Source organism: Phacochoerus africanus, chromosome 3 (assembly GCF_016906955.1).
Source record: "Phacochoerus africanus isolate WHEZ1 chromosome 3, ROS_Pafr_v1, whole genome shotgun sequence".
In the NCBI taxonomy this organism is placed as follows: domain Eukaryota; kingdom Metazoa; phylum Chordata; class Mammalia; order Artiodactyla; family Suidae; genus Phacochoerus; species Phacochoerus africanus.
Genome location: NC_062546.1, coordinates 74,160,333 through 74,187,616, shown reverse-complemented (window position 1 = coordinate 74,187,616; position 27,284 = coordinate 74,160,333). Strand labels below are relative to the sequence as shown.

The 27,284-nt window shown below is 34.3% G+C and overlaps 2 protein-coding genes across 2 annotated transcripts in view; one reads left to right on the top strand and one right to left on the bottom strand.

Annotated features, from left to right (window-relative positions):
- LRP1B (LDL receptor related protein 1B) overlaps positions 1-27,284 on the bottom strand; it is a 1,901,444-nt gene that overhangs the window by 1,726,289 nt on the left and 147,871 nt on the right. The window lies entirely within an intron of this gene.
- Positions 22,046-22,294, top strand: LOC125122971 (PAT complex subunit Asterix-like). Its single transcript, XM_047772015.1, has one exon. The coding sequence runs from the start codon at positions 22,046-22,048 to the stop codon at positions 22,292-22,294; it is 249 nt and encodes an 82-aa protein (XP_047627971.1).

The following is a 27,284-nucleotide window of genomic DNA, read 5'->3' as shown; positions in this document are numbered from 1 at the left end:
TTTACGTGAAGTATTAAAGGATGCATCAGGTAAGGGCCAAATGGGAGGTGAAGTACAAGATGTGAACTTGAGACCTCATTTTTGTAGGGTAAAGTCTGAAATATAAAAATATTGTTAAGACAACATGTCATCATCTCTGGAAAAGTTTGTTGTTGTCCCTTGGTGATAATCCCTGCAGAAATGACAGTGTGTTTGTATTTTTTCTTATCTTTTAAAAACGTTTTTTCTGTAATTATTCCTTTACATCGCTTAACCCTCTAACTTAAGCACCAAATTAATTTTCCTTTCACATTATTAGCATAATAATTATAAATAAAAGATGTAAAACCTAAAATCATACATTTGATTCTGTTTTTTTAATGTAAGTGAAGCAAAGTATTTAAGAATCAAGCAAAGCAAAGATTTGATCCCTAGTATGAAAAAAATTGCTAAATAAATCAGGTAGGTATCATTACAGCTCAAGTTAAAAAAAAAAACCCATTATGTCAACTAAATTAGTTCACATTATTTATAGACAATTGGAATTTATTTTTACTAGACAGAAAGTTAAGTATCTATAAAACATGAATGTATACTCACCCAGCAAGGAGATGAGTTTTCATTAGACACAACTGATGTATTTACAGAAGAAAACATGATCATTAAACAAATGTGGCACATGCTCCTAAGACGATACCTTGAGATGAAATTATAAGTTACTTTATAGTTTTGCTATAGTACATAAAGGAATGTGGTTTTTCTTATTTTTGTCACTTAGAATTTTAAATGTAGTAACTGTTTCTGAAAATCTGATGTGGAAATCATCTGAGACTGAAAACCTCAGTTTCTAGAAAGGAGCTTTAGGAGAAATACTTTGAAGTGACAGATGATGAATGGAAATTCTGGGTATGAAATTCTGAAATGTATTTCCGAGATCACTAGGGAGTCATATACAGTATTCTTACACTATCACTATTAAAACGATTAAACTCTTGCATGGGCCTATAGCTAAGACATATTTTTTTTCAATTTGGTCAATTTGTCTTACTATTGAAAAAATACATTTACTATATGTGGTAGCTGTTAAGTTTCAGTGGAAGAATTCATTCTATATACATAAAAAATACTCTTAAAGAACAGCTCAGAAACATGAACTGTTTAAGAAAGTTTTTTTCTATATATTCCAATGAGCCTATTCACTTAGAAATATTTAAATGATATCAATTAATTAATTCTAGAGGTTGACAATTTCAGGGTAATAAATTTCATTTTTGAATGTACTGGGGGAATTCAGTGCAGAATTTTGGTGGTATGATTTTTTATTTTACAGTCTATTAGGGTGACTGGGAGTTTGTGTCTGTGTACATATCATTACATATTTCATGAATAAGCCTTTTGAGTGTGTGAAAAACACTTAAATGAGAGTTAGGTTTTGTAACAGTGTAGAAAGAAGTATGTGTCAATCACTCTAAAATTTATACTTCACCAAATTCCTGACTAAGAACAGACACACAAATGATAATTTATTTCCCTACCTATTCATAATTACTTTTTTATTGAGTGAATTCAAATTCAACACATTGATCTGAAATGAATACCAATTGCTCACAAGTCCAAATGTATTTAAAATTCAACTAAAGCAATGTTACTCAACTATGGGAAAAGTGGACTGCCTCTACCCTTCTATGGCAGGAGGATTACCTTCAATAACAAACACCATTGCTATAAATAATTATCAGAGTTCGAAGTCCTATCTTTTAATTATCTGCTTTTGGATGGGAGTTTTACTCTGTGGGCATAGTAAAGAAATGCATATTCTTTTTCACATCTCATAATGATAACATTAGAAAGAAGCTCAGGAATCATTTAGTTCAAGAATCACAGGACACTAATGAAGTAGGAGGGTGGCAGAACTGGGAAGTTTTCTGAACCTCCTTTAGAGTTCTTGTATCATAACACTGAAATTCCAGAAAACATGTGGACGTGATTATTAGGCTGAGTTATAGATACCACTCATTCCTTTACTATATTCATGCAAAATGCAATGATTGATTACCTGTCCTATGTGAGTACTGACTGCTTGTCATATGAAAAACACTCTGATATGTGTTGATGCAGGACAAAAATGAATTAAGGGCATAGTGACTTAAACCTCACTGATCCAATGTGTGGTAATAAACTGTCAACTGAAATTAATATTACTTTAATATTAATCTTTTTAAAGCATAGATATGATCATTTCATTCCCTGTTCAAAGACTTCCAAAGTCACTTCTATAATCTTGCAAGCATACTGAGAGAAGAAAGTCTGGCTTTTACTTCATACTATGCCCAGAATCTATTTCCTAGCATATATTTACTAATACTCTGCTTTACCTTACCACTGGTACTATCTAAATTAAACAACTTGTTTGGTTAATTGCCTTTGGAATGCTATAGTACTGGTTTAAAATGCCTGTTCCACCATTTTGTAGCCAGCAATTCTTGGGCAAGTTACTTTGCTTCAACTTACAAATCTGGATGGTACCTAACTCATAAGATTGTTGTAAGAATCAAGTAAGGAAACCACATAACAAAGAATGGCTAGGAGGTGCAAATGCACTGTATATATTAATACTAGATATGATATTTATTATGGGTAAATGTAGAGTTACAAGTGTGTACTGTACTCACACAACTGGGGTTCACATTTTGCCTCTGCCACTAGTTATGTGGATTTGCATAAATTACCTAGTATCTTAAAGCTCATTTTTTTTGTTGTTGTTGTCTTTTCTAGGGTTGCTCCTGCGGCATGTGGAGGTTCCCAGGCTAGGGGTCCAATCGGAGCTGTAGCCGCTGGCCTAGGCCTAGACCAGAGCCACAGCAGTGCGGGATCCAAGCCGCATCTGCAACCTACACCACAGCTCACAGCAACGCCAGATCCTTAACCCACAAGCAAGGCCAGGGATCAAACCCGCAACCTCATGGTTCCTAGTTGGATTCGTTAACCACTGAGTCACGACAGGAACTCCCAAAGCTCATTTTTAAAGTGGGAAAATTATGAAACTTGTATGAAGGGACTTTTAAGAGTATTAAGTGAAATAAAAAAAAAATCAAAATGTTGTCCAGTATATAGCACTCAAGAAATGCTATTTAAAATGACATGTATACTGTCTGTTACTTTAATCATTATTATTACAATTGCTATTTTCATTCTCTTCTTGATATACATTGTGCATTCATGGCTTCATACTTTTCTTCATATAGCTCCTTTGGCAAGAATTTATTGACCTTTCTCTGTGTTATACATAGATCAAGGTTTTGCACTTCTGTGAGCTCCTCCACTGGATATGAGTTATTTTTCCTAACATCCTAAAGCATTTTATCCAGAGGATCTTTATTATGACATGTCTCAGTTCTTATTTTCTTGCATAGGTATTTTCAATATTACTTATGGGATATTTCAGACATACAGAAAGCTATAAAGAATAACAAAATGAACACCGTGTTCCCATTGTTCAACTAAATAAATATGATTTCTGTCCATCAAGACACATGATAACAATAGAGAATGCTGGAAACAAGCCACAGACTGGGAGAAGATATTTGCAACAAATACAGTCATCCGAAGTTGTTCTCTATCCCTTCCTAACTATGGTTGCCGTATAAAATACAGGATACCTGATTAAATTTCAATTTCAGATAAACAACACATAATGTTTAGTGTAAGTATGTACCAAACACTGCATTCTTCTCCCTTCCTCAGAGGTAATCTCTCTCATAAATTTGTCATTCATGACTTCCCTGAATTTGTCACACTCTTACTATGTATACTTTACTATCACATAATATTTTACATGTTTTAGATGATAAAAGGTAACATCGTAGATGTATTTTCTCACCTTGCCTTCTTTTTTTCTCAGAACATTGTTATATTGTTGCATGTTTAAGGATATTTAGGTTATTTCTATTTTTCATAATTATAATAGTCCATTGTGTAAATATGTACCCTAGTAAAGATTTCTCTAGAGATTATACTAAATTCTTCCATTGGCCCTCTCCAGGTCTCTGTTCTGTTTTGTGCCTCAACAGTCTGATATTTATGAACTTCACCAAGGGGCTCCTGTGGTTTGAATTCTTATTGAGTAGGCTAGTGGAAGGCACCCATAAGCTATCACAGGGCAAGAGGGAGAATGAGTCTGGGTAACTTGCACCCCAGGCTGCTCTCCTTCTATTTCAACTCACTCAGCTGCCTTCCTTCATTAGGAACCACCTCTCCTGTTGGATGACCTTCTCTATAGCCAGCACAGTTTCTCATGGTTCCAGTAACTCCTCTGCATCTTCCAGCCTACAGCTGGTGGTGACTCCATGCTGAACGTTAGTACTGGGATATTGATATCCTTTGTTGATTTTTCTTATGTCTGCCCCAAACTTTGTAGATAGTTCCTTTATGAGATTCTCCTTAATTATCTTTGAGCATGCCACCTATTTCCAGCTATAATACCAATACAGGTATAAGCCTAGGAATAGAATTTGTTTTCAGAATCTGCATGACCTCAATGTTAACTAAATTTTGCCAAACTGCTCTCGATAGAGGTTGCACCATTTTACATTTCCACCAGAAGCATGTATGAATTCTCATAGCTTTACATTCTAGCACTGGTATTATCAGACTTATTTAACATTTCTGCAAAATTGATACTATTGTTGTATCTCATGGTATAAATTTACATTTATCAAATGACTATTGAATTAGAGTAACTGTTCATATTTTACTGGCAATTCAGTTTCCATTTATTACCTGATCACATTTTTATCTAGTTTTCTAATGTGTACTTGGTCTTATTCATTTTTTATGGTTCTTCACATATTCTGGATTTTATTCCTATGTCAAGTTATACCCATTGAAAATATTTTCTCACAAGCTGTGACATATTTTCACTCCCCAAAACTGATACAATTTTGATGCCCAGAATTTTAAAATATCAATGTAGTCAAATTGATCAGTCTTTTCCCCTTCACAGTTATGCTTTTTGTTGTAGTATAGATACTTAGGTATATGGCTTATCTCCCCTAAATGATTATAAATTCTGCATTGGCAGAATAGATATATGAATTTCCTGATACATCTTGGTGTCCCTCAAAGCACTAGTGTCCAAAGAGTGAGTGAACACCCTCCTACAGCATCTCTCCAGTTATTGGTAAGAAATTAAAACCAGAATCCTATTTACAATAGTGATTTCCTAAAATGCAAAAAGTTTTTAGTATCCTGAAATACCCAGAGATAATGAGGAATCAGAGGCAAATTATTTCTTCCTCTCACCTATTTTTGATGGAAATGGGTGTGATCATTCTAGAAAACACTTTTGAAGATGTTCTTTGATTTAGGATTAAAAAATTAAAAAAATACGTAATATTCTTTAGTATAGCTGAACAAAAAATTGTTTTGAATGTATACATGCATATATACATATAAATCTCATATATATATATATTTGTTTTTCACTTTACCTTGCAAAGTAAGTTTGGTCCTCCAGGTCAGAAAATCTAGGTTTGGCTATACAGATGAGACATAGGTCTTTGCAGCTGAAGAGCAGTTCTATGACCCAGGCCAGGGATTTGTCCAATCTGGCTAAATGTCAGAATCATTAAAAGAATTCTATGAATGAGGTCCAACACCCAGAGATCATAAGGTTGGCAAATAGTTAGCATGGCTCCCTGGCATGTGTGTGTGAAGTACCTCAGCTTATTCTCATGTACTACCATGCCAAGGAACAGCTTTACCAGGTTCAAATACTTGCCTAGTGGAGAGCTCGGTCACAGTTGAGAGACAGTCATGGACATGACCATTAATAAATAGCCTTACTGGATGCATCATTTGAAACTATTTTCTCCCATTCTATCATACAACTAAACAGCAAAAAGCCAAACAACCCAATTAAAAAATGGGTAGAAGACCTGAATAGACATTTTTCTAAAGAAAACATACAGGCACCAACAGGCACCCTAAAAAGTACTCAATATCACTAATTATTAGAGAAATGCAAATCAAAACTACTATGAGGTACCACTACACATCAGTCAGAATGGCCATCATTAGGAGGTCTACAAATAACAAATGCTGGAGAGGGTGTGGAGAAAAGGGAACCCTCCTCACTATTGGTGGGAATGTAATTTGGTACAGCAATATGGAAAACAGTATGGAGGTACTCATAAAACTAAATACAGAACTACCATATGATCCAGCATTCCCACTCCTGGGCATATATCTGAACAAAACCTCATTGAAAAAGACACATGCACTCCTATGTTTACTGAAGCACTGTTCACATAGCCAAGACATGGAAACAACCTAAATGTCCATCAATAGATGAATGGATTAAGAAGATGTAGTATATATACACAATGGAATACTACTTGGCCATAAAAAGAAAAAAAATGATGCCATTTGTGGCAACATGGATGGAACTAGAGACTCATACTAAGTGAAGTAAGTCAGAAAGAGAAAGACAAATAATATGATATCACATACCTAGAATCTAACACATGGCACAAATGAACCTATCTACAGAAAAGAAACAAGTTAATTGACATGGAGAACAGACTTGTGGTTGCCAATGGAGAGGGGGAGGGAGTGGGATAGACTGGGAGTTTGGAGTTAATAGATACAAACCATTGCATTTGGAGTGGAAAAGCAATGAGATTCTGCTGTAAAGCACAGGGAATGATAGCTAACCACTTGTGATGAAATATGATGGAGGATAATGTAGAAAAAGAATATAATATATGGAGTTCCCATTGTGGCTCAGCGGTAATGAAGCTGACTAGTATCCATGAGGATGCAGTTTCCATCCCTGGCCTTGCTCAGTGGGTTAAGGATCTGGCGTTGCCTTGAGCTGTGGTATAGGCCACAGATGCGGCTGGTGTTGCTGTGACTGTGGCATAGGCCAGCAGCTGCAGCTCCAATTTAACCCCTAGTCTGGGAACTGACATTTGCTGTGGGTGCGGCTCTTAAAAAAAGACAAAAAAAAAAGAATGTGTATATATAGGTATAATTGGGTCACTTTGCTGTACAGCAGAAATTGACAGACCATTGTAAGTCAACAACAACAAAAAAAGAAATACCCTCAGCTAAGTGGTCCATTTCCCTCCCATTTGAGATACACACCACTCATTCTTTGACTATGATTCCAATGCTATGGCTCTCTGACAGCATCGAGAATGAAAGCCTCCACTCTCACTGTTCACAGATTACCTGCCTCTCAATTTTAACTATGTAATTGATCAATGATATGGCATTGATTTGCAGGAGACAGATACACTGGTGAGAGTATGTTGAAAAAAAAGTACTTGTTAAAGTGCAGGAGAAAGAAAAGAGATAACCTATTTAGATTTCATTGATGCAGGTCATATTTCATGTACAACCACAAAATAACCATCATTCTAACTTTCACTTTAGCAGTTTTTCTTAAAGTAAAACAACTTTTAAAAAGATTAATGACAGTAGCCTGATGACAGTAGCCTGTGACCTCTGCCATCCAACATAGGGAGCTTATCCATGAGTATTTCAATCTCAAGTCTGACACACTGAACAGCTTCAAAATTTTTCACTCATGAGGTATAGGGTTATAGCTCCTTCTGAGAGGCCAGTCATTTATTTGACACTTCAGGGGTGAATTAGCAATTGAACTAAGTAGCTTTTTAATTGTGGGCAAAATATCTTCTTTAAGCATCTCCCCGATCGACAGAACCACTTGCCCACACTCTAACATTGGCATGCTGACTTTGTTCAGAAGGCAGTCCTGCTGTATTAGAGGAGGCAGCTGGGTGGCACAGTAAATGTGTCATTTGCTATTTAACATCTCTGTGACCTGGATTTAAATTTGCAGTGGCACAAAATGCAACCTCAGTTCTCTCAGAAGGCTATTAAGTCTTTCGCAGTAAGCCTTGTCAAGAATCTAAAACACTAAAGGGTTCTTTGCGTCCCAACACCCACTCTTGCTTGCAAAGATGCCAAAGTAGTTTATTTCTCTTAAAGGGACTGTTTATAGGGAAAAGGCTGGGCTTGCCTAATCAGCTGATGTGAATACATATTGTTGTTTATATTTTTAAAAATCTATCGACTGTGCTTCAGCCAGGATCCCAGGAAGAATATAACTGTCCTGTGGATGATTTTTAATCAAGCGGCTTTTCAAGAACATAAGTTTTGATTTGTTCGTCTGCAGGGTAAAATCAGAATAAAATGAAAGGCTTTAAAATAGATGTGCTTCTTTTTCTAAAAGTGTCATTACCTACATTCTGCTGTACAACATTGTTCTTTCTGTTATATCTGAAAGTCAGAATGAATTGCAGCTGTACTTTTGTACATTCAGACTAGTGCAAAACCCTGCTTTTCATTAAATTAATTCTAACTGTATTTTTGCTTAAATGTTCCATTTTATGACTTCCTGCATACAAGGAAAAAACTGCCTTGTTGATTTTTCTTGAATTGAAAACTTAATGTCTCCTTTATTCTTATTCCCCGATCTTCCAACAATCCACTCTAATTTGTTGAATTTATACCAACAAGGGATCAATAAGTAAATTAATCAGGTTTACTCACCACCTAGCTTTAACAGCAAAGCCCTCAAGCACAACTTTTGCAGTTGTACCTTCCTTTGCTTGGTCTTTCACTAGGATACCAGCCTCTTATTTGAAGCTGAAGAGACTATCATTTACTGAAAACAAAGTGCCTGTTTACTATAGCAGACAAGGTACTAAGGTCATCTGTGCTTCTAATGACCACAAATAAGTTTGTTATTCATTAAGTATGTCATTCAGAATGGTGGCAACCTTTTCCTTTTGCCTTACTAGTATGTCAAGCCAGAACTGCCGAAAGCCAGGACTTGTATCCATTGACAGAATTTACTCACATACTAATATTATCACATACTAATGAGATGATGAGCTACGCCAACACCACCACCATCACTTGCTGCTACTATGTATACATAAGGTGGCAATCTGGTCACTATTTTAATACATATATTGGAATCATTTAAGGGCCTTTTTAAAAATAGGGATTTCTGTACTGCACAGCATTCTATTGGATCAAAATCTCAAAACCAGTGCTGTCCAAAAGAAATATAATATGAAACATGTAGGTAATTTTAAATTTTCTGAAAGCCACACTAAGAAAAGGAAAAAGAAATAGGTAAGATTAATTATAAAATAGTTTTTTAACACAATATATTCAAAATATTACCATTGCAACACAAAATTAATATTTAAATATTACTAATGTGAGATTGTGCAAGTCTTGTAATGTTTTTGGAAGCTGGTGTGCATTTCACGACTACAGCCTATCTCGGTTACGAACAGGCATATATGAAGTTCTCCATAGACACTTGTGGCTCATAGCTCACAGCACAGAAAGAGGATCTCTGGAATCTGCAAATTAAGTAACCAAGTTGCTACTAAAGCAGACAGTCATTGAGTACTATCTGAGGAAATTGTACTAAGTGTTTTAAAGTACATAAAGGGGTGAAGAAGTAGATTTTTCTCCCAAGTTCATTTCCAGTGGAGTCGTATATATCAGACACTTGCAAAAATAAGTATAGCACAGGTTGAAAGTGATACATGCAATCAGAGATCCAGGAACACTTGTGGGATTTCATAGGAAAGAGAGAATTTTAACTGTGGGAATAAAAAAAAAATGGAATAAATAAGAGAATATGGAAGGGATAATATCTACTTTGGGTATGATGAAGACATGGGATTCAATGACGTTAACTGATTTTTCTAAAGTCCTGCAGCTAACTGGTAGCAAAGTCTATCTAAGTTCTTCTAAAGCTTCCTAGCCCCAGCCACCAATCAGGAGGTCTACAGATAATCAGAATCCATGAAAAAAACACAGGCTGTTACTCTATTCATATTCATATGTCCTCTTTTCTATTCTTATTTACTTCTTTTCCAAATTCAAATATGTTTTAACTCTCAGGAAGATTATTCTTAAAATGATATATTATCAAAAATTTGCAGATTTTAATTATTGGTGTATCTCATTATTTCTCAGTATAAAGATTTTCTTCAAAGTTTCTCTTTTCTAACCTGTGCATTTAATCCCTATCTCTCTTCCTATTTATTTGGTAAAACTGTAACACTGTTATGTAGAATTATAGTATCATGATATATCATCATTAGAGTATTACAATTCTCCACTTAATTTGTACTCTGTAGATATGGAAAAATATTTAAAATATTTGTAGTTCCAAATATTAAGTAAAAGGCTGAAGAATCTTTACAATAATCTAAAGACCATAGGTAGATACATAAAATTTATTAAGGCTTAAAACTATTTAAGGAACACTTTGAAATTTATCTTATTTAATTAATGGTTAAATTGAAGAGATCTTTCAATAATAACTTGAATCAGCTCAGCTTCTTATTATTAAATTTAAGCTCAAATTCCCAATTAAAAGTGGTTCATGAAGTGAAAATATGATTAAGTATACATACTAAAGCAGCATAATTTAAATTCTTAATTTAGTTATTTCACGATGTATAGCAAAATGCAGCATTTGAAGTAATTATTTATAAGATTACTTGGAGAAAATTATGAGCCATCCAAGATGTAATGTGGTCAATGTGGTCAAGCTAAACTTAAATGAATGTTTTTTAACTTGTAATCATTTTTTTTAATGAGTCATTAGAAAATATGAACTCTTGGCTCATTGTGTTAGATTCTGCCCTTAGATGCTTTATGTTTTTGATGTAGAGAAAATAGTTCACAGTCTTCAACTATTTTTCTTTTTCGGTTTTGACTCTTGCAAGGTTGTCCAACCTTTTGATAGGACAAAAGGTTGCCTAATGGGTTCAAAACCAGAATGTACATAATATTTTCCTTTTAAAAATATCTACTAAGGTGGTTTCATTTTGTTCTAAGCAATCTTATCCTTTGTAGGTCTTACTGGCTTTTGATAGCTTTAATTGACCTGGGTCAAGAGCTCAACAAAATACATTTTAAGTTAAAATTTATAATCATTTTTTATAACAAGGAAAGTAAGATGCACACTATCCTACTTTTATTGAGTTTTCCATTAACCTGAGAGTGGCATCCTCTATCCTTTGTATGAAGGATAGTAGAAAACGGTAGGAAGAAAAGAATGGGAAAAACTGGAAATTATCTAGCTCTTCTTAGTTTATATCAATAATGAGATATGAAATGGTGAAATTTCTAAGAGTATAGAAAATTCTAATATTTACAAGAAACTATAATCTTTATTCTTAAAATACCAATATTTAATTTTTTGTTTTATCTGTCTTAAAAAATAATTTAGATATCCCTTGTCATTTAATAGATGAAATCACCCTTCGAGACTCTAACCCCTTTGAGACTCTAACATGGCCAAGGTTCTCAAAAGTTAGATGGAGGTAAAGAATATAATGAAATTTATATGTCTAGGCTCAACTTTGGCTTTGCGTTTATGAATGGAAAAAAAAAATTGACTTAACATGTGGCATTTTTCCAGATGCTTTAAAGTAGATTTATCAACAGAGGTTGTTCATAATACTTTTGCTATTTTGCAGATCTTTAGTAGAGGATGGTTAACTGCCTTAGAAGCAGGTTAAAAAGTAATTTCACTGATGCATGAAATTGCTGATACACAACTTTTAACTTACAAAAATTTCACTATATATGGTTCACACTAATAGTTTTCTGTGTAGAAAGGCACAGCTCATTTGTTGAGTACAATTCATAGTTCACTCTGTACTAATAAGGTTATCAACATTCTGCTACATTCAACAATACTTGGCATAGATGATACGATTACCTAATAACCATTGAGTCAAAATATTTTCAAGAAAGCATATGTGGGGGAATAATACATCAAAGTTTCTTTCTTTCTTTCTTTCTTTCTTTCTTTCTTTCTTTCTTTCTTTTCTTTCTTTCTTTCTTTCTTTCCTTCCTTCCTTCCTTCCTTCCTTCCTTCCTTCCTTCCTTCCTTCCTTCTTTTCTTTTGTCTTTTGCCATTTCTTGGGCCACTCCTGTGGCATATGGAGGTTCCCAGGCTAGGGGTCGAATTGGAGCTGTAGCCACCGGCCTACACCAGAGCCACAGCAACTCTGGATCCGAGCTGCGTCTGCAACCTACACCACAGCTCAAGGCAAGGCCAGGGACCTATCCCGCAACCTCATGGTTCCGTTAACCACTGCGCCGCGACAGGAAATCTGAAAGTTTCATTTAAACACAGATACGTTTCATTTCAGATGTAAAACATGTTAACACACCTCAAAAAAATATAGGCTTATTTTTGTTAAATCACCTTCTTCCCAAAATAGTTTTATAATTTGCTAGGAAATACTTGTTGTCAACGTAGACATATTCACATTCACTGAGGATGTTTTAGGATTAGATTGTGCAAGCATTCATTTCAGCCAACAGTGGTGCCATTCTCCAAAGGATCTCAAGTCTCCTACAGGAAGTTGCTAAGAGTGCAATTGCCTATACTGTGTTTTATCTGAGACCAAATAAAGAATAATTGAAAAGTCCAATATATGTGTACCCCATAAAACTATATTTCGAGACATTCAACTACACTAAAAAAAGGCTAAGTAAAGATTACCAGTAAAAAATCCAATAATTTATTATCATATATTAAATTATAAACTAAAATAATTAGATCAAGATGATTGCTATATATGCTACATGGGCATGTGAATGACATAGCCTTACATATTTCCATTAAAACATATTTCCACTATCTATCCCTCCTTCCTCCTCATGACATGATAGTTGGGCAGACTATGATAAATTTTTCTTCACAGTGTTTTAGGAACTATTATATATTCATTCTCCATATTCCCTTTAGTAAGTGGAATAGTATTCTATGAAGCAGTGGCTTTCCAACAAGTCATTGCGGAAAAAACACAAAGATGGATATATTATTCAATCTGAAATATATTTTTTAATCATTAGAAATTATGTTAAGTTAAAGTGACCTTTGATAATACAGAAATGTTTTTCTATCTAAAAACATAGATTAAAGGACTGGTATAACATTTATACACTGAACAAGATATTGTTAAATATTTTCCAAGCAGTAGGCATGTAGAATATAATTTTGGATAGAATAATTTTCATCTACTTGAACTCTGTAATTTACCATGGATGACAGGGATGTAGGTAATATTTTTTCTTCTTACTTCTCTATGTAGGTATGAGGGGCTTCAATACAGTAATTTCAGTTGTGTGTTTTAATGATACCTGAAAATAATCATCTGATAATCTGTAGATGCTATTTTTGACTTACCTAAAATAAGATATCAAAGTAAGAAAATCCTATTATTTTTTTAGTGCAAAGCTTTGGTCAACTTGCAGAAGATACTATTATAATTATTGAGACAAATTTGATTTAAGCTAATTGTTGGAATATTAACATGCTAAAACTGTTGAATAGAGAAGAATGACTATATCGTGTAATCAATTTGGCTAATTCCACCAAGTTGCATCCTTATAGGCCCAGACTGTTTTAAATCAACACTTACACACAGAGCTCTTACTTGCTGAGACAACTGTTTTTCAAATTAGTATATCTAATATATTTTATTAAGGAAAATAGGTAAGTGGAATGAGTATTTTATTCATCATTTCACTAATTTCACTCACCAATTATTTTAGCACCTATAGCATACGGCAGTAAATAAAACAGGAAAAATTCTTTTTGCTTCCATAAAACTTAAAATTTACCAGTGGAAAAGAAAGTAAGCAGACACCATATAAAATACCCGGGAGTGTTAAGTGCTATGAAGAAAAATAACGCAAGTTGAGTAATCAGAAGGGAATTGTCCCCTACTTTAGAAAGAGTTGTCATCTTCTCTGATAAATGACTATTGAACAAGCACCTGGAACAAAGGGCTAGTGTGACTGAAGAAGAGAGCTGGAGGGGAGTTACAAGTGATAAGGTCAAGCAAGGAGCAAGGGTCAGCCCATGTAGCATTTAGTAGACCAGGTACAGACTTCATTTTATTTATTTTATTATTATTATTTTTTTTTATGGCCGCACCTATGGCATATGGATGTCCCTGGGCCAGGGATTGAATCTGAGCTGCAGCTGTGACCTAAGTCACAGCTACAACAATGCTGGATCTTTAACCCACTGTGCTGGGCCAGGGATTGAACCTGTACCTCTGCAATGACCTGAGCAACTGCAGTTGGATTATTAACCTAATGTGCCACAGTGGGAACTCCCACAGACTTCACTTCAAAGAAGTGAAATAGAAAGTAATCAAATAAGAATTCAATTTCACGGATGATACATTATATCCTGAGATTGTCTCTACCAGGAACATCTACTCATCTACAAACTTCCCTACCTATTCTGCCCTGCATGACCTAGGAATCTCTCTTAGGAGGATGCTAGTATCCTTATTCTACTAGTAAAATTCTGCAAAAGTTTTTTATACAGATGTTCAAAGGCCTTGAAGTATTTCTGACCCCTCTATGTTTCTGTACTACTGTCAGACTGTAACAGCTCCGTAGACATCATTCAAGTGGAAGAGCCATTCTAACCCATTTATACCCAAGTCTTTTGGACACATTCGCTTTCTATGTCCCCCAGATCTATATTAGGTAGGAGGCAAAGAAAAATACTCTGTACTACATTCAGAGGAAGGAAGGTGTGAGCTTCCGTACTCTTGCTAAATCAGTGTCCCCAGGGCAGGCCAATTGTACTTTCCTCCGTAATGTCCCACAGACAGTTGTGCCAACTCCACCTATTACATTGATCTTGTCCTGCTCTTGGAAGATGACTGACTTATATCTAGTTGCCACCCCCTTTTACCTCCTGAAACTGCCTGAAACTGGCCCTGTGTTGATCCATATGTGTGGATTTCCTTTTCTTCTCATTATCTATTTTAGGGCTCAAACTTCTTCCCTTACTGCTTCCTATTTCCTTTCAATTCAAGGTGTTCAGATTAGTCCACTGTACACAAAAATATATAGTTTACTTCCTGATAGTTAAGCAATTTCTCCAAGTTACTTAACATTGGTCAACTCAGTAAATCCTAAATGTCTTCTTAAAAGTGGGGATATCTTCTAATGTCATAATAACAGGGATTAATGGAGGGAGGGAAATAACTGAAATAAAAATATCAACGGGAATGCAACATTTCATCTCATTCAATTTATTCAAATATAAAGGTAAAGTTATTTCCATATTTATTTTTTAAGAAATTAAATTTAAAGATTATAGATAAGATAGTAAAAGAACACAGATTTTTCCATGTTTCCATGGGAAAGGCGTATTTAAACAATTGGTAAGGGATGAAAAACCCCATGAAATAAATAGTGAATTTATTCATATATAATAATGCAGTGCCAGTTGGGTTTTTATGGTGATTTACAACACCTCTTGCTAAAAAGAGAATATGGGTGCACAGGTCATTTTTTAAATATGAACTGACATGCTACATATAGAAATTATATTTACCATAAACCTTAACTCATGTAATTGAGTACATCCTTTTAATTATAATTGTTTGGCCACAAAAATAAAGAATAAATTATCTGAGATTCCATGTCCAATGTTTTAAATTTCCATGAATGTTTTAATGTAGTAAATTTTAACATATTATGTATTTTTTACATTAGCCTAAAAAAATCACAAGAACAAAAACAAGAACAAAAATGTATTTTACTGTCCAATTAACAAATTTAGTTGCTTATCCTGTCAGTCAGTGAATTATAATGCATTAGACATAAATCAGTGAGGAAGTGGTACTTAAACCTGCACCTTGTAATCAGAGCTACAAATTTTGGCAGCAGGCCACATAATCCAACACTAAATGTGCAGCATTATTTTATTCCACTAAACATATTAACAAAATGTACAACTGTTTTAACTTGGTGGATGATCTAACAACATCTCGGCAAAAAGCCTTTGTCCATTTTTTACACAAGTGTCTTTTCCTTGATGATAAATGTATTTTGTAATTTTCATGATAAATCAATGGGAGAAATTAACTGTGCCCTTCTAATGCTTTATAATTTTTAATATCACTGCTTTGGAAATGTAGGCTCCAATTCAACATAAAGTGAGATCTTTGTATATATTGTGCCTGAATTTCTGTATTATTTTTGCTTATTATCCCCAATCCTGGCTAATTTGTCCTTTTTAAGTCTACAGGCTTTATGGCGCATGAAAAAAATGTAAAATAAGATATTTACCTACAACATGATTTTGATTGCTTTAGGTGACTCATTTATCCTGACATGAGAAATACATGTCTATTCTAGGTGCAGAGTACATGAATAAAAAGTGAGTTCCCAAAAATATAGAAATATTTTAAGTGCAAATAAATGATACAGTTACATAGAATTGAGATTATATTTAACACAAGCTTCTACTTAAGTAAATGCCTTTACCTTTTCCATTTTCTGTAAATGCTCTGTGTAGGTCACTATTTATGTCAGTCTCACTTTGGCTTGGTGTTAGGCTACACAAATTCACCTTAATTGTTCACTATTTTATTTTCAACACCACTACTTGAACATTTTCCAGAGCTGCTTAATCTCTACTGCATTATTAATAGGTTGTCAAAAATGGGACCTCAATGTTTCAATCAATCTCGATTCCCTACCCTTCCAAAATTATCAGTCACTTTACTTTTTTTTCATTTTTTTCTCGATCCCACAGGTATGCATGTTCTATACCTTTATCCTGTTCCTCCTAAAATGTATCTAAATTTTGGTCTACAAGTCACTATTTCTATATAGCAACTGGTAAATTAATCCTAAACCTCTTCTATTGGTTTTTACCTATCACTCTACTAATTCTGTTTATTCAGATCCCAAGCGGCCTTGAAGGTTTTTGTTTTTGTTTTATAAGTTTTTAATGAAATGATCTGTAATTCTAGCCAGTTGTTATTGAAACACAATCCTTCTTGATTATCATAACTTTACCAAATGATCAAAATGATGTTTATTATCTTTTCACTAAATCCATTTTTATTTTATCTTTCCTTCCCTCCTTCCTTTCATCTTTCTTTCTTTCTTCCTTACTAATGTCCGTACATGGGGAATATGGAAGTTCCCAGTGTAAGGGGCTGAATCCCAGCCACAGCTTCAACCTTTGCTGGAGCAGCAGCAATGCCAGATCCTTTAACCCACTGCACCAGGTCAGGATCAAACCGATGCTTCCACAGTGGCCCGAGCTCCTGCAGGTGGATTCTTAACTCACTGTGCCACAGTAGGAACTCCCATTTTTATTGACTTCTTTACCTTTGAAAATGACTTCATAACTGACCTAAATAAACTTTCATAATAATTGAATGATAATCAGCTTCTCCTGTCATTGACCAACCATGGCAAGTCACCGAGTTCTGCCTTCCATGATTCTTGGATTTCTGCTCTCCTGTCTACTATAATAGACACTCGCTACTCCCATCAAGTCATAAGAGCTTTCTAAGGAGTGTATAAACTTCCTGCATCTTCTCTACTTCAATCTAGGCTTATCTCCCCAACCATGAGCTATAAATTCCAGCCATGCTAATCTGCTATTCCCTGGTCCCTATCACTAACAGGATCCTTTCAGCCTTTCAGCACATTTTTGTTTATTTATTTATTTATTTATCTTTTTACTGCAGTCTATTCCTCCTGGGACAGCTCTCCCTATACTCTACCTTCAAGGCTCTTACCCATCCAAATCACTTCATTCTCAGTTTTCTCAGTTCAAAATTTTATGTGATCGTTGTTTGTGTATTCTTTGTTGCCCTTCAGTACATTAAAAAAATCTTCCTTAAAGCTCTTATCACAGCTATCCCTTCTATACTTAGTTTTATGTCTCACTAATAAATGTATGTAAATACATATAACATATATAGCAAAGTACTTTATCATACTGCAAACTCAAAGCAATAAACAGGCTGATCAAATTCGAAAAAAAATACCATAAATACTATTATTCCATTCTATACTGACTAGGTCTTCTTCATCACCTTTAGCCTTTTCCTTGCAATTCTGTCTGCAGTACAGTCCCTATCTCCAAAGAGAACAAAGAAAGAAGAGAAAGTGCAACTAAATCAAAGAGTCCTCAGCCAAGAAAGCAGTCAGTCCCTCATGGAAATTACAAATAACTCTGTTTATCTGTGACCACAGTCCTCCTCTGCTCTTGAAAATATAGCTCCAGATTTGGATGATGTTTAAATAAAGAAAAAGGAAAATCAGGAAATCTAGTTGGTCAATCACATTATAACTACCTTGGTTTATGAAAATCTCATGCTAGGTAAAATGTCTATATTGCTATTTGTGCTGGAATCATAGAGGCTGATAGAAGAGCCAAGTTTCTGAGAACCTGAATTGAAACCAAAAAGCTACCAATTATTGAAAAATAAAACAAATTTTTTTTAGTTTTATTGAAGTATAGTTAATTTACAAGGCTGTGATAATTTCTCCTGTAAAACAAAGCGACCCAGTCATCATATACACATATCCATTCTCTCTCAGATTCTTTTTAAACAAAATTTTAAAATAATTAAAAAAAAAAACCTTCTCTATGACTTATTTATCTGAATGACTGAACCCAGTATCTGGGCAGACAATGCATTGTAAATATCAGAGGAGAAAGGCCTTAGCTTGCAACTGACAATTCAGAAATTTTAAAGTCTCAAAATCCCTTTAAGCAGGGAGACTGCACAGCTGTCCAATAAACTGAGATATGGTAAAAACATCTCAAATATCAACTTTGTGGCTCTTAACTGATATGTCACACATGTATTCTTGGGGTAATTGAGAAGGATATGCTCACTGGTGAATTCAAAATGAATAAAATATCCTTGAAAATAGTATTCCCTTAAGGTTACACAGATAAAAAATATTTCTTATATTATGGAAGCTCCCTTTCGCCTCCATAAAAGACACCTTGTCCTGAGGACATCCTTGTCTTCATATACCCTTTGTTTTAGGCCATCTGTTCCTAGTTTGATAATGACTTAGCTTGTTCAACATCAGGGCCTTTCCTAATGTGGAGGTGACCCGCTTTTATTTAATTTTGAATTTAGCTTCTATTCATTTTATGATCGTATTCTATTTTGGTAATTATGTACAGGCACCCAGAGGGTTTTTGCCGATGGTAACATTAAAAATTAATAAGTGAATGAATTGGTATGATGATTTATATTACAGAGAGCCCAAAAGGCATCAGTAAAAGATGTTGTTTGGACTTAGCATCAGGTTACCAGTAAAAATGTTATAACACATAGCCATAGTTATTATCTTTAATATAAATTTTTACATTTTTCCCTTTTCTTCCTCTAGCCTCTCTTTCCTCCTTCCCTCTCAAAATTATTTCATATATTTACTGAACCCTGCACAGTTCTACTTTTGGAACTAACAATCTGTCAGTGCCATTCATTTTTCTGGCTAGAAATTATAGGAGCCACTCTTCACCCCTTATACTCATCTATCCCTATTGCTGTCCTTCCTTCTTTAAAATTTAAATAATCCCTTCACTTTTCCTTTTCATTCACACCATCATCATAATTGATTCAGATTTATTAAAATGAGAAAATTAAGCTGGTGGAAATATTCTCCTCGTGTTTTCATGCCTAGACTTACTCATTTAGTATGTATAGCGTGATGATTGCAATTATCTAAACAAATGAATGTGAATCAGTCTCCCAATACAAACTATTCTTGAATAGTGACAGTGTACAGTAGTTTTATTTAGAATGCATATGATAATCATCAAGATTTTACCACAAATGAATGTTTTATGAGTTCGATTTTTAAAGATTTTTTTTAAAGTATGTGTTCACTGATTCAGATTAAGGAACTAAATGTTTGGACCAAGTAAAGTTTTATGTAATTGTTTTATTATTACATAGACATATCATCTACTAAGTAATTCTTTTCAAATTAGCAGAAATAGTTTAAAAACTGATTATTTATACTATTTACTCTCCTCACTCCTTTTAAAAAATGTAACATCTACTACAGAAATTTCTAAGTATTTGCTAAGGACACTTTCTTTCAATTCTATGTCAAATGAAGCAGAAATTTCCAGGTGTTATTTTCAAATTCTGTATTTTCAAAGTTAGGCGCTGATGACTAATTAAATCCACACGCAGGTGAATGCAGGTGCAGAAAATTGTGCCTGCAATTAATCACACCTGTGAAATATTTAGCCTATGCGACAAAAGCTGGGCTTTTAAAATGTTTGTTCTGAGCTTACTTACCTTGAAGCAAAAAGATTCCAGATTCATCTTTTTAAAAATTTCATGTTTCAACAGAAATTGTATCCTGTTTAGTTTCTGTTTAATATTATAATTTATAAGAAATTTAGTGTTTGAATCCAACTTGAATCCACTAAAGTATCAATATTTAGCTCTGATAAAAAGATATTCCCTTTATAATTTTAATAATCAATTTTTTCTTGCTTTTTTTTTTTGTCTTTTTCCCTTTTCTAGGGCCGCTCCCACAGCATATGGAGGTTCCCAGGCTAGGGGTCCAATTGGAGCTGTAGCTGCTGGCCAATGCCAGAGCCACAGCAATGCAGGATCTGAGCCACCACTGCGACTTACACCACAGCTCATGGCAACACCCGATCCTTAACCCACTGAGCAAGGCCAGGGATCGAACCTGCAACCTCATGGTTTCTAGTGGGATTCATTAACCACTGTGCCATGACGGGAACTCCAACAATTTTTTTCTACTTTCAGGTAGATAAATCCTCATAGGCTAATAAATTTAATTGATTTTTTTTTCTTTTTTAGGGCCGCACCCTTGCCATTTGGAGGTTTCCAGGCTAGGGGTATAAATCAGAGCTACAGGTGCCAGCCTACACCATAGCCATAGCAACACCAGATCTGAACCGCATCTGTGACCCACACTATAGCTCACAGCAATACCGGTTCCTTAACTCACTGAGTGAGGCCAGGGATTGAACCCACAATTTCATGGTTCCTAGTTAGATTCGTTTCTGCTGTGCCATGACAGCAACTCCAATTTAATTGAATTTTTAATCAAAGAAATATTTAAATGACTATTTTTACAATTCACAAATTGCAGATATATCATTATGCTAAAGATACTTCTCATCTTTTAAATTATGTATACTTCTTTAAACTTCATATTGTATCTATTTGGTAGGGATCTATTAATAGACTTCATTGATTTACAAATCCCTGAAAGAAACAGCAAATTCTTTTCTAAGTATGGTGGGAATTTACATATGAAAAGAACACTTGTTAATAGCTTAATATCATGCTTAGTTTGTATCTTTTTAAATCTATAAATGAGTGTAATATAATGTGTTTTTGTAACTTCCTATCGATTAAAATCTATGTCAATGCCAAATGAAAAATAAAGAAATTTTAGCCTCAAGAAACTGGGTGTTTGGCTACTTTTTATTGATTAACAATTAAAAATGACATGAATTCAGTAGCAGTATTTTTGAGAATAATAAGTAGGACGACTTTTGTCCAGAGGTATATGTTATGTGTATATAACTATGTAAAATACGTAGTATCTCATGGATCAAAAGGAAAAGTAAAGCAGATTTTATTATTCTTTTCCTCATTAGTCACATTTGTTTTGCATTTATTCACACTTAACCTATGACTATCAATACTCTACAACATTCTAGGCGCTAAGATAGCCACTGGGGATGCAAAAATGATCCAGATACTGATGCCTACTTCAAGGAGTTCTTATCTGAGTTAGACTCATGCCATAAGAAAATTACAAAATAGCTGAATTGTGTATTAAATGAATGTTTGTGCAACACAATATAAAATCCAAGATTAGGAAGATAATAATACTTTTATAACGTTTTAAGTAAATATTGTCATAGAGTCTTCAATTATTTAAACATTACAAACCATACATTAATACTTAATAAATCACTCAATGATACATTTGTTCTAAGGATGTAAATAACTCCTACTAATATTTTAAGAATATCAAATTATCCTTTATAAAACTGTATTCACATCAGTTGAAACTCACTCTGTCAATCATCTCTCAAAAATATGTTCTAGAAGCTGCAACTCCCACAGTGGAAGAGGTGCGACTTCTGACTGGTTATGTCCACGAACAATATGTTGGACCCATGGAGCCCAACAAAGTGCTGAGGTGCAAGGCCCCGCCGAGCGAGTGTAACCCAGCATTGGATGACCTAACACTGGAGTACATGAAACTGTTTGCCATGATCTTAAGCATGTGTGGCCTCATGCTCAAGCCACAGTGGTGCACTTGGGTTGCTGTCTACTGCTTCTTCATTAGCTTTGCCAACTCCCAGAGCCCTAAGGACACTAAGCAGATGATGAGTAGCTTCCTGCTGCCCATCTCTGCTTGGTAGGTAATGTCCTATCTGCAGAACCCTCAGCCCATGTTGCCCCCCCATGATGTCAGCTTAGATGGGTCCCATCCTGGCCCCCTCTATCCACCTTGCCCTAGGCTGCTCCAACTCCAGCCCTCAAGTGCAGTCCTGGGTTTCCCTAGGTGGGGTAGTGGAGGGAAACCAGCTCTGTCCCTGGGATCCCACTTCTGCTGGGGCAGAGAGGGGAATCTCCTAGGCCAACCTCCTCCTGCCTGCCTTCCCCACCCTGTCTGCTAGGCAAGATACTGTCCATGTTTCTATGTGTATCCACTCATTTTCATGTTGAAACCAGTTAATAATAAAGTTTTGCATTCTGGGAAGAAATTATCTAATTTGACTTTCCACCCTTTCACTAGAATGTCCTAGTTATGCCTTGATAGGTAAATTTTCATTGAGAAACATGGATCAATTATACTCAAGTTACTACTTAGAAGAAGATACAAACAGACTCTCAACACATATCATTGAACAAAATCTGTGGAACAATCTCTACACTTTATATTCAAAAACTTTCTTCTGAAATTGGAAAGGGCTGACTGAAACACTATATACCCAGAATAGGCTAAGTACTAAGCTTCTTTCTTGGCTGTCCTGTTGCAGCTCTGAGACCCTCCAACAGTTGATATCCCAAATTCTATGTCAGGCTGGAGTGGGAATGACAAAAAGATAGTGAATACCACCTGTTAATTCCTCTCTCTGTGCCTCATATTATTCTCACCTAGTGTCAGAGATCAAAGGTCTAAGAATTTGATTCATGAGGATTTAGTGTTTCTAGTGAATAATTGCAAAGATAGTAATGCATAACAGGCCTCTAACTTTTTGAGTTTTCAGAAAGCCTATCCTAAGTTAAACACAACAGCCTCTGGTTGCTGAGAACATGTGCTTGAAGCAAGCGGGAGACAGTAGGCTGGGGCCAGAGAATGAATGTCAGCGCATTATTAAGATAATGTATTTAAATATAAACACACTTTATGTGGAAAAATACAGGAAGGATAAAATTTTAAAATATTCTACTTGAAAAACTAGCCTCCTGCATTATTTGGTGGTTCTGTGGATAAAAAAACCTGAACCAATATCAATCATTTTCAAAGGAAAAAGAATGACATCTAGCCTAACAACTAGTGTTGCAATTTTACAACCAGTGCAATTTGAAATGGCAGCAATATTAAGCCCTGACTATTAATGACAGCAGTTCTGCTGAGTGTTACTAGAGTGAAGATTTGATCAGTAAATAAATTCAAATTATTTGCATTCAGTTTACTCAGACTTCCCATAATTTGTTTCCCCCCTTATACATACTTAGTATTGAATGTTATGTTGCAGATATATCCAATGCTTTTTTCATTTTATTTTGATGTGATGTATCATATTTCATCACATCTCATTATAATGTGATTCAAGCTAATGTCTTGTAACATTGCATCATGTGCTCTATACCTACACAGGTATTAACTTCACCTATAAGAATTAAATTAGAAACATTTGGCATATAGCTGGTCATATTTTTTTTTTGATTACTGATTGAATGTGACTAATAGACAAACAGCTATATCCGATCCTGGTCACTTACTGTGAAGTTCCTGACCAAAATGGCCTCTTGTTCTAGGAAAATTTACATGTAGTAAAATTTCATTTTCTTTCTAAAGGAAACAGTTGTGTTTAAGTGTATGTCCATTCATATTTTTTGTCTTCATGGATTTAGTTGAAAGTTCTAAGGTTTCTTTGCCTGCTGGTTAGTAAAGTAACCCTTGCCTTCTCCATAAAAAGAGGAAGACAATCATTATCTTTTAAGACTCTGCATCTGGTCTCAATTTTCAGCAGATCTCAATTCAGGCAAAGCAACAGAACAGACCATATAAATGTACTAAAGGAAGAGAGACCATAGGGTAGCATGCTCTAATTCTTTTTATTCCTTTCTCTCCTTTTAGTGTCTTAGGGATGCTGCAGCTGTACCGCATTAACACAGTTCGTTGACCCACTTTCAAAGCTTTGGAGTAGGTGGCTATTTTGTCTTTTTCTCTGCATCTATACCAGTTGACACTGAGTCCTGAGAGCGACCAGGCTTTAAACTGTGGTGAGCTGAGATTATTCTGAGTATATCTTCAGCAATGACGAAATAGAGCCAGATCTCTTTGGCCTCCTGAAGGCATTAGACAATCTCTGAGGCATTCAACTGTTAAGACCTTAGTCTAGGAAAACTGTAAAGTTTTCACAAGTCAAGTTTTTGAAGTATTTTTATTCTCTTTTCCTTGAGTCAGGATATAATGCAGTCAATATTCCATGTAAAATCCACTCATTATTCTGTGTTATATTTATGCAAGGCTTTTTAAAGCTGAAATATTTACTACATTAATGTTTGAGGAATGCTAAAAATTAACATAGTGGTCTAAAAAAGTTAAAGCCTATTTTATAAATTTCAATTTACTCCTATTATTTTTAGGCTCTAAAATGTCTCATTTATTAAGTTAGAAATAAAATATTACTTAACAATTCTTTTGCTCAATTGTTCTTATTTCTCTTGCATCTGCTTTGGTTCAGATAAATGAAAACTATTAAGTTTTATGTAGGGATAATTTTTGATTGACAACCTTATCACCTAAGACAACTTGAACAAAAGCTGGTGAAAAATTAAATGGAAAAATATATATTAAAATTTTGTGAAGTGTGAATAGGTATCATGAAAATAAGTCCAAAAGTTTGGAAAATGCTAAATTAATGAATTCATTGCAGTTTTTCATTTCCGGTTTTATCGGGAGTAGGTATTAATTTTATCAATACCTTTCTATTCATTTATTCATTATTCAAATCACACACTTGTGCAAACCAAGGAAACTTCTAGGTCAGCAATAAATAAGTCACCTGCAAAGAGCTCTCTGCACTAGTGGAGTGCATAAGCCCAAGAATCTGGTCAGGACAGTGAAAATAAACTTAGCAGAACCAACAACTCCCTCCAACACAAAGGGTGTATGCTGTATTTATGTTACGTAAAATAACGATATGTATATTTTCACCACAACTTTCTGTGTTCTGACCAGACCAGACAAAGCTTTAAGTATTCTGTGTCCAGGACAACATTCTACAAATCACAGGAATAAGTGAAAGAACTGAGAGCCGTCCAGACAGGTTGGATTAATTTGCATTAGGAAGGGGAGCTGGTTAATAGTGGGAAGGACATGTATGTGAAAGAACAGGAGGTAAAACTCAAGAACCTATGGGGACAAAGTTAGCAAAAATGTTTTAGGGATTTCATAAAATAAGAACATAAAGATATTGCAATGAGTGTTATGTTCTGAAAATAGAGAATGGGAGCTAAAATGAGGAGAGACAATTTAAAGAAGGCAAGCTGTGCATTACAAATGAAATCCCCAAAGACATCATTTTTAAAACATTTTTGAATGTTGAAATATTCTGAATTAATTATTTTAATGTTGCATAATGCTTAGATGGGACCACCTAGCAGCTTGGTAGTAAAAAGTTACAACAAGTTTCAGCATTTTTATTATTTCCTTACTATAATTAATTTAGCATATTTAAAAATTAACTTTAAGAATTTATTTTTAACCTCTCAGAGCAGAATTAACATCATTTGAAAATTTAAAATCACAATCCTATCATAAAATTATTTAATAGGCTATGATATTCATTTATGTGTTTCAAACTCTATAATCTATATTGCTAAACCATTATATTGAAAGTGGCTCCTTCATTTTAAATATTTTTTTTAAATTATTGCTATTCTAAACATCTTCTGATATTGTGTTGTTGACTATTCTGGATGTTTCTTAAACAATCAATATCAAATATCATTTTGAGTTTAACACTCAAATAGGTCCCAAAGAATAACTATAAGTGTACAAGAACAAAGAATATCAAATTACTATCAACTGTCAAATTAAAGAATATTTTATGTGAAGTGAAGAATAGTATTTTTTCAACCTTAGCATCATACCAGGATGCACTGTGGTTCCTAAAGGCTAATTTTAAAATATTCATTATTTCCAATATTTTTATTGCCACATCAATCATAAACTATATTGTGTAAGAGAATTACATATATGCTATGTATTTTCCATATTGTAATATTGGTAAAATTGCAGCATATACTACGTCTACAGAAAATATCACTTGAAAAACTTTTTAGAGATATTTAAAATTATATTTTAAAACGAGTATTAGTGTATTACTATGCTGTGTTACTTTATTATCATCTCAGCTGTTTCTTTTCAGTATTAATATGTTTTACAGTTGTAATGTGAATAGTACTAAACAAACATCTCCTTATCTCTTTTCTAAAATTATATTTCTGAAAAACACAACTTCTATGCCTAATTGGGTCATCAGGGATCATTGCCAATTACTAAAAAAATCCAATGTGATTTTGCTCATCAATTTTCAGTAAAATATGTTGGAATGCACAAGGAAAACTAAGCAATTTGTGAATTTCATTTGCATTACAATAGCATTTGGGGGAAATTTCTCTACATAATTCTTGGGAAATTCACATTATTTTCCTCAAAGTCTCAAACAAGGAGGTGCGGTTAGGATAAGTAATTTGAATTCCATTTAACAATGTGTCTAAAAAAATACAGTTCACCAAATAAAAAAGATTAAATTGGGAGGAATCACTTTATAGATAATTTAAAAATCTTCTAATGTGCTTTTGAAATGAAAATATTATTGAAAAGTATGAAAATACCTGGTAGGTTAATCATAGAGGTGATAGAGGCCTTCAGAACCATTGATAAAGGCAACTGATATAACATACATTTCAAAACACCAATGAGATAAAGTTGTGTGGACTACAAATGTGTAGAACGGTTGTAAAACTATCCTGTGTCTGATAAAGGATCACCACCATTTTTCATTAATGCTAGCTAATTTGTTTCAGAATTATACATTGCTTTTTGTTGCTATTGTTTTATATTTGTATTTTTTGATTTTGTGGTGTGGCAGTAGGGGATACATATGC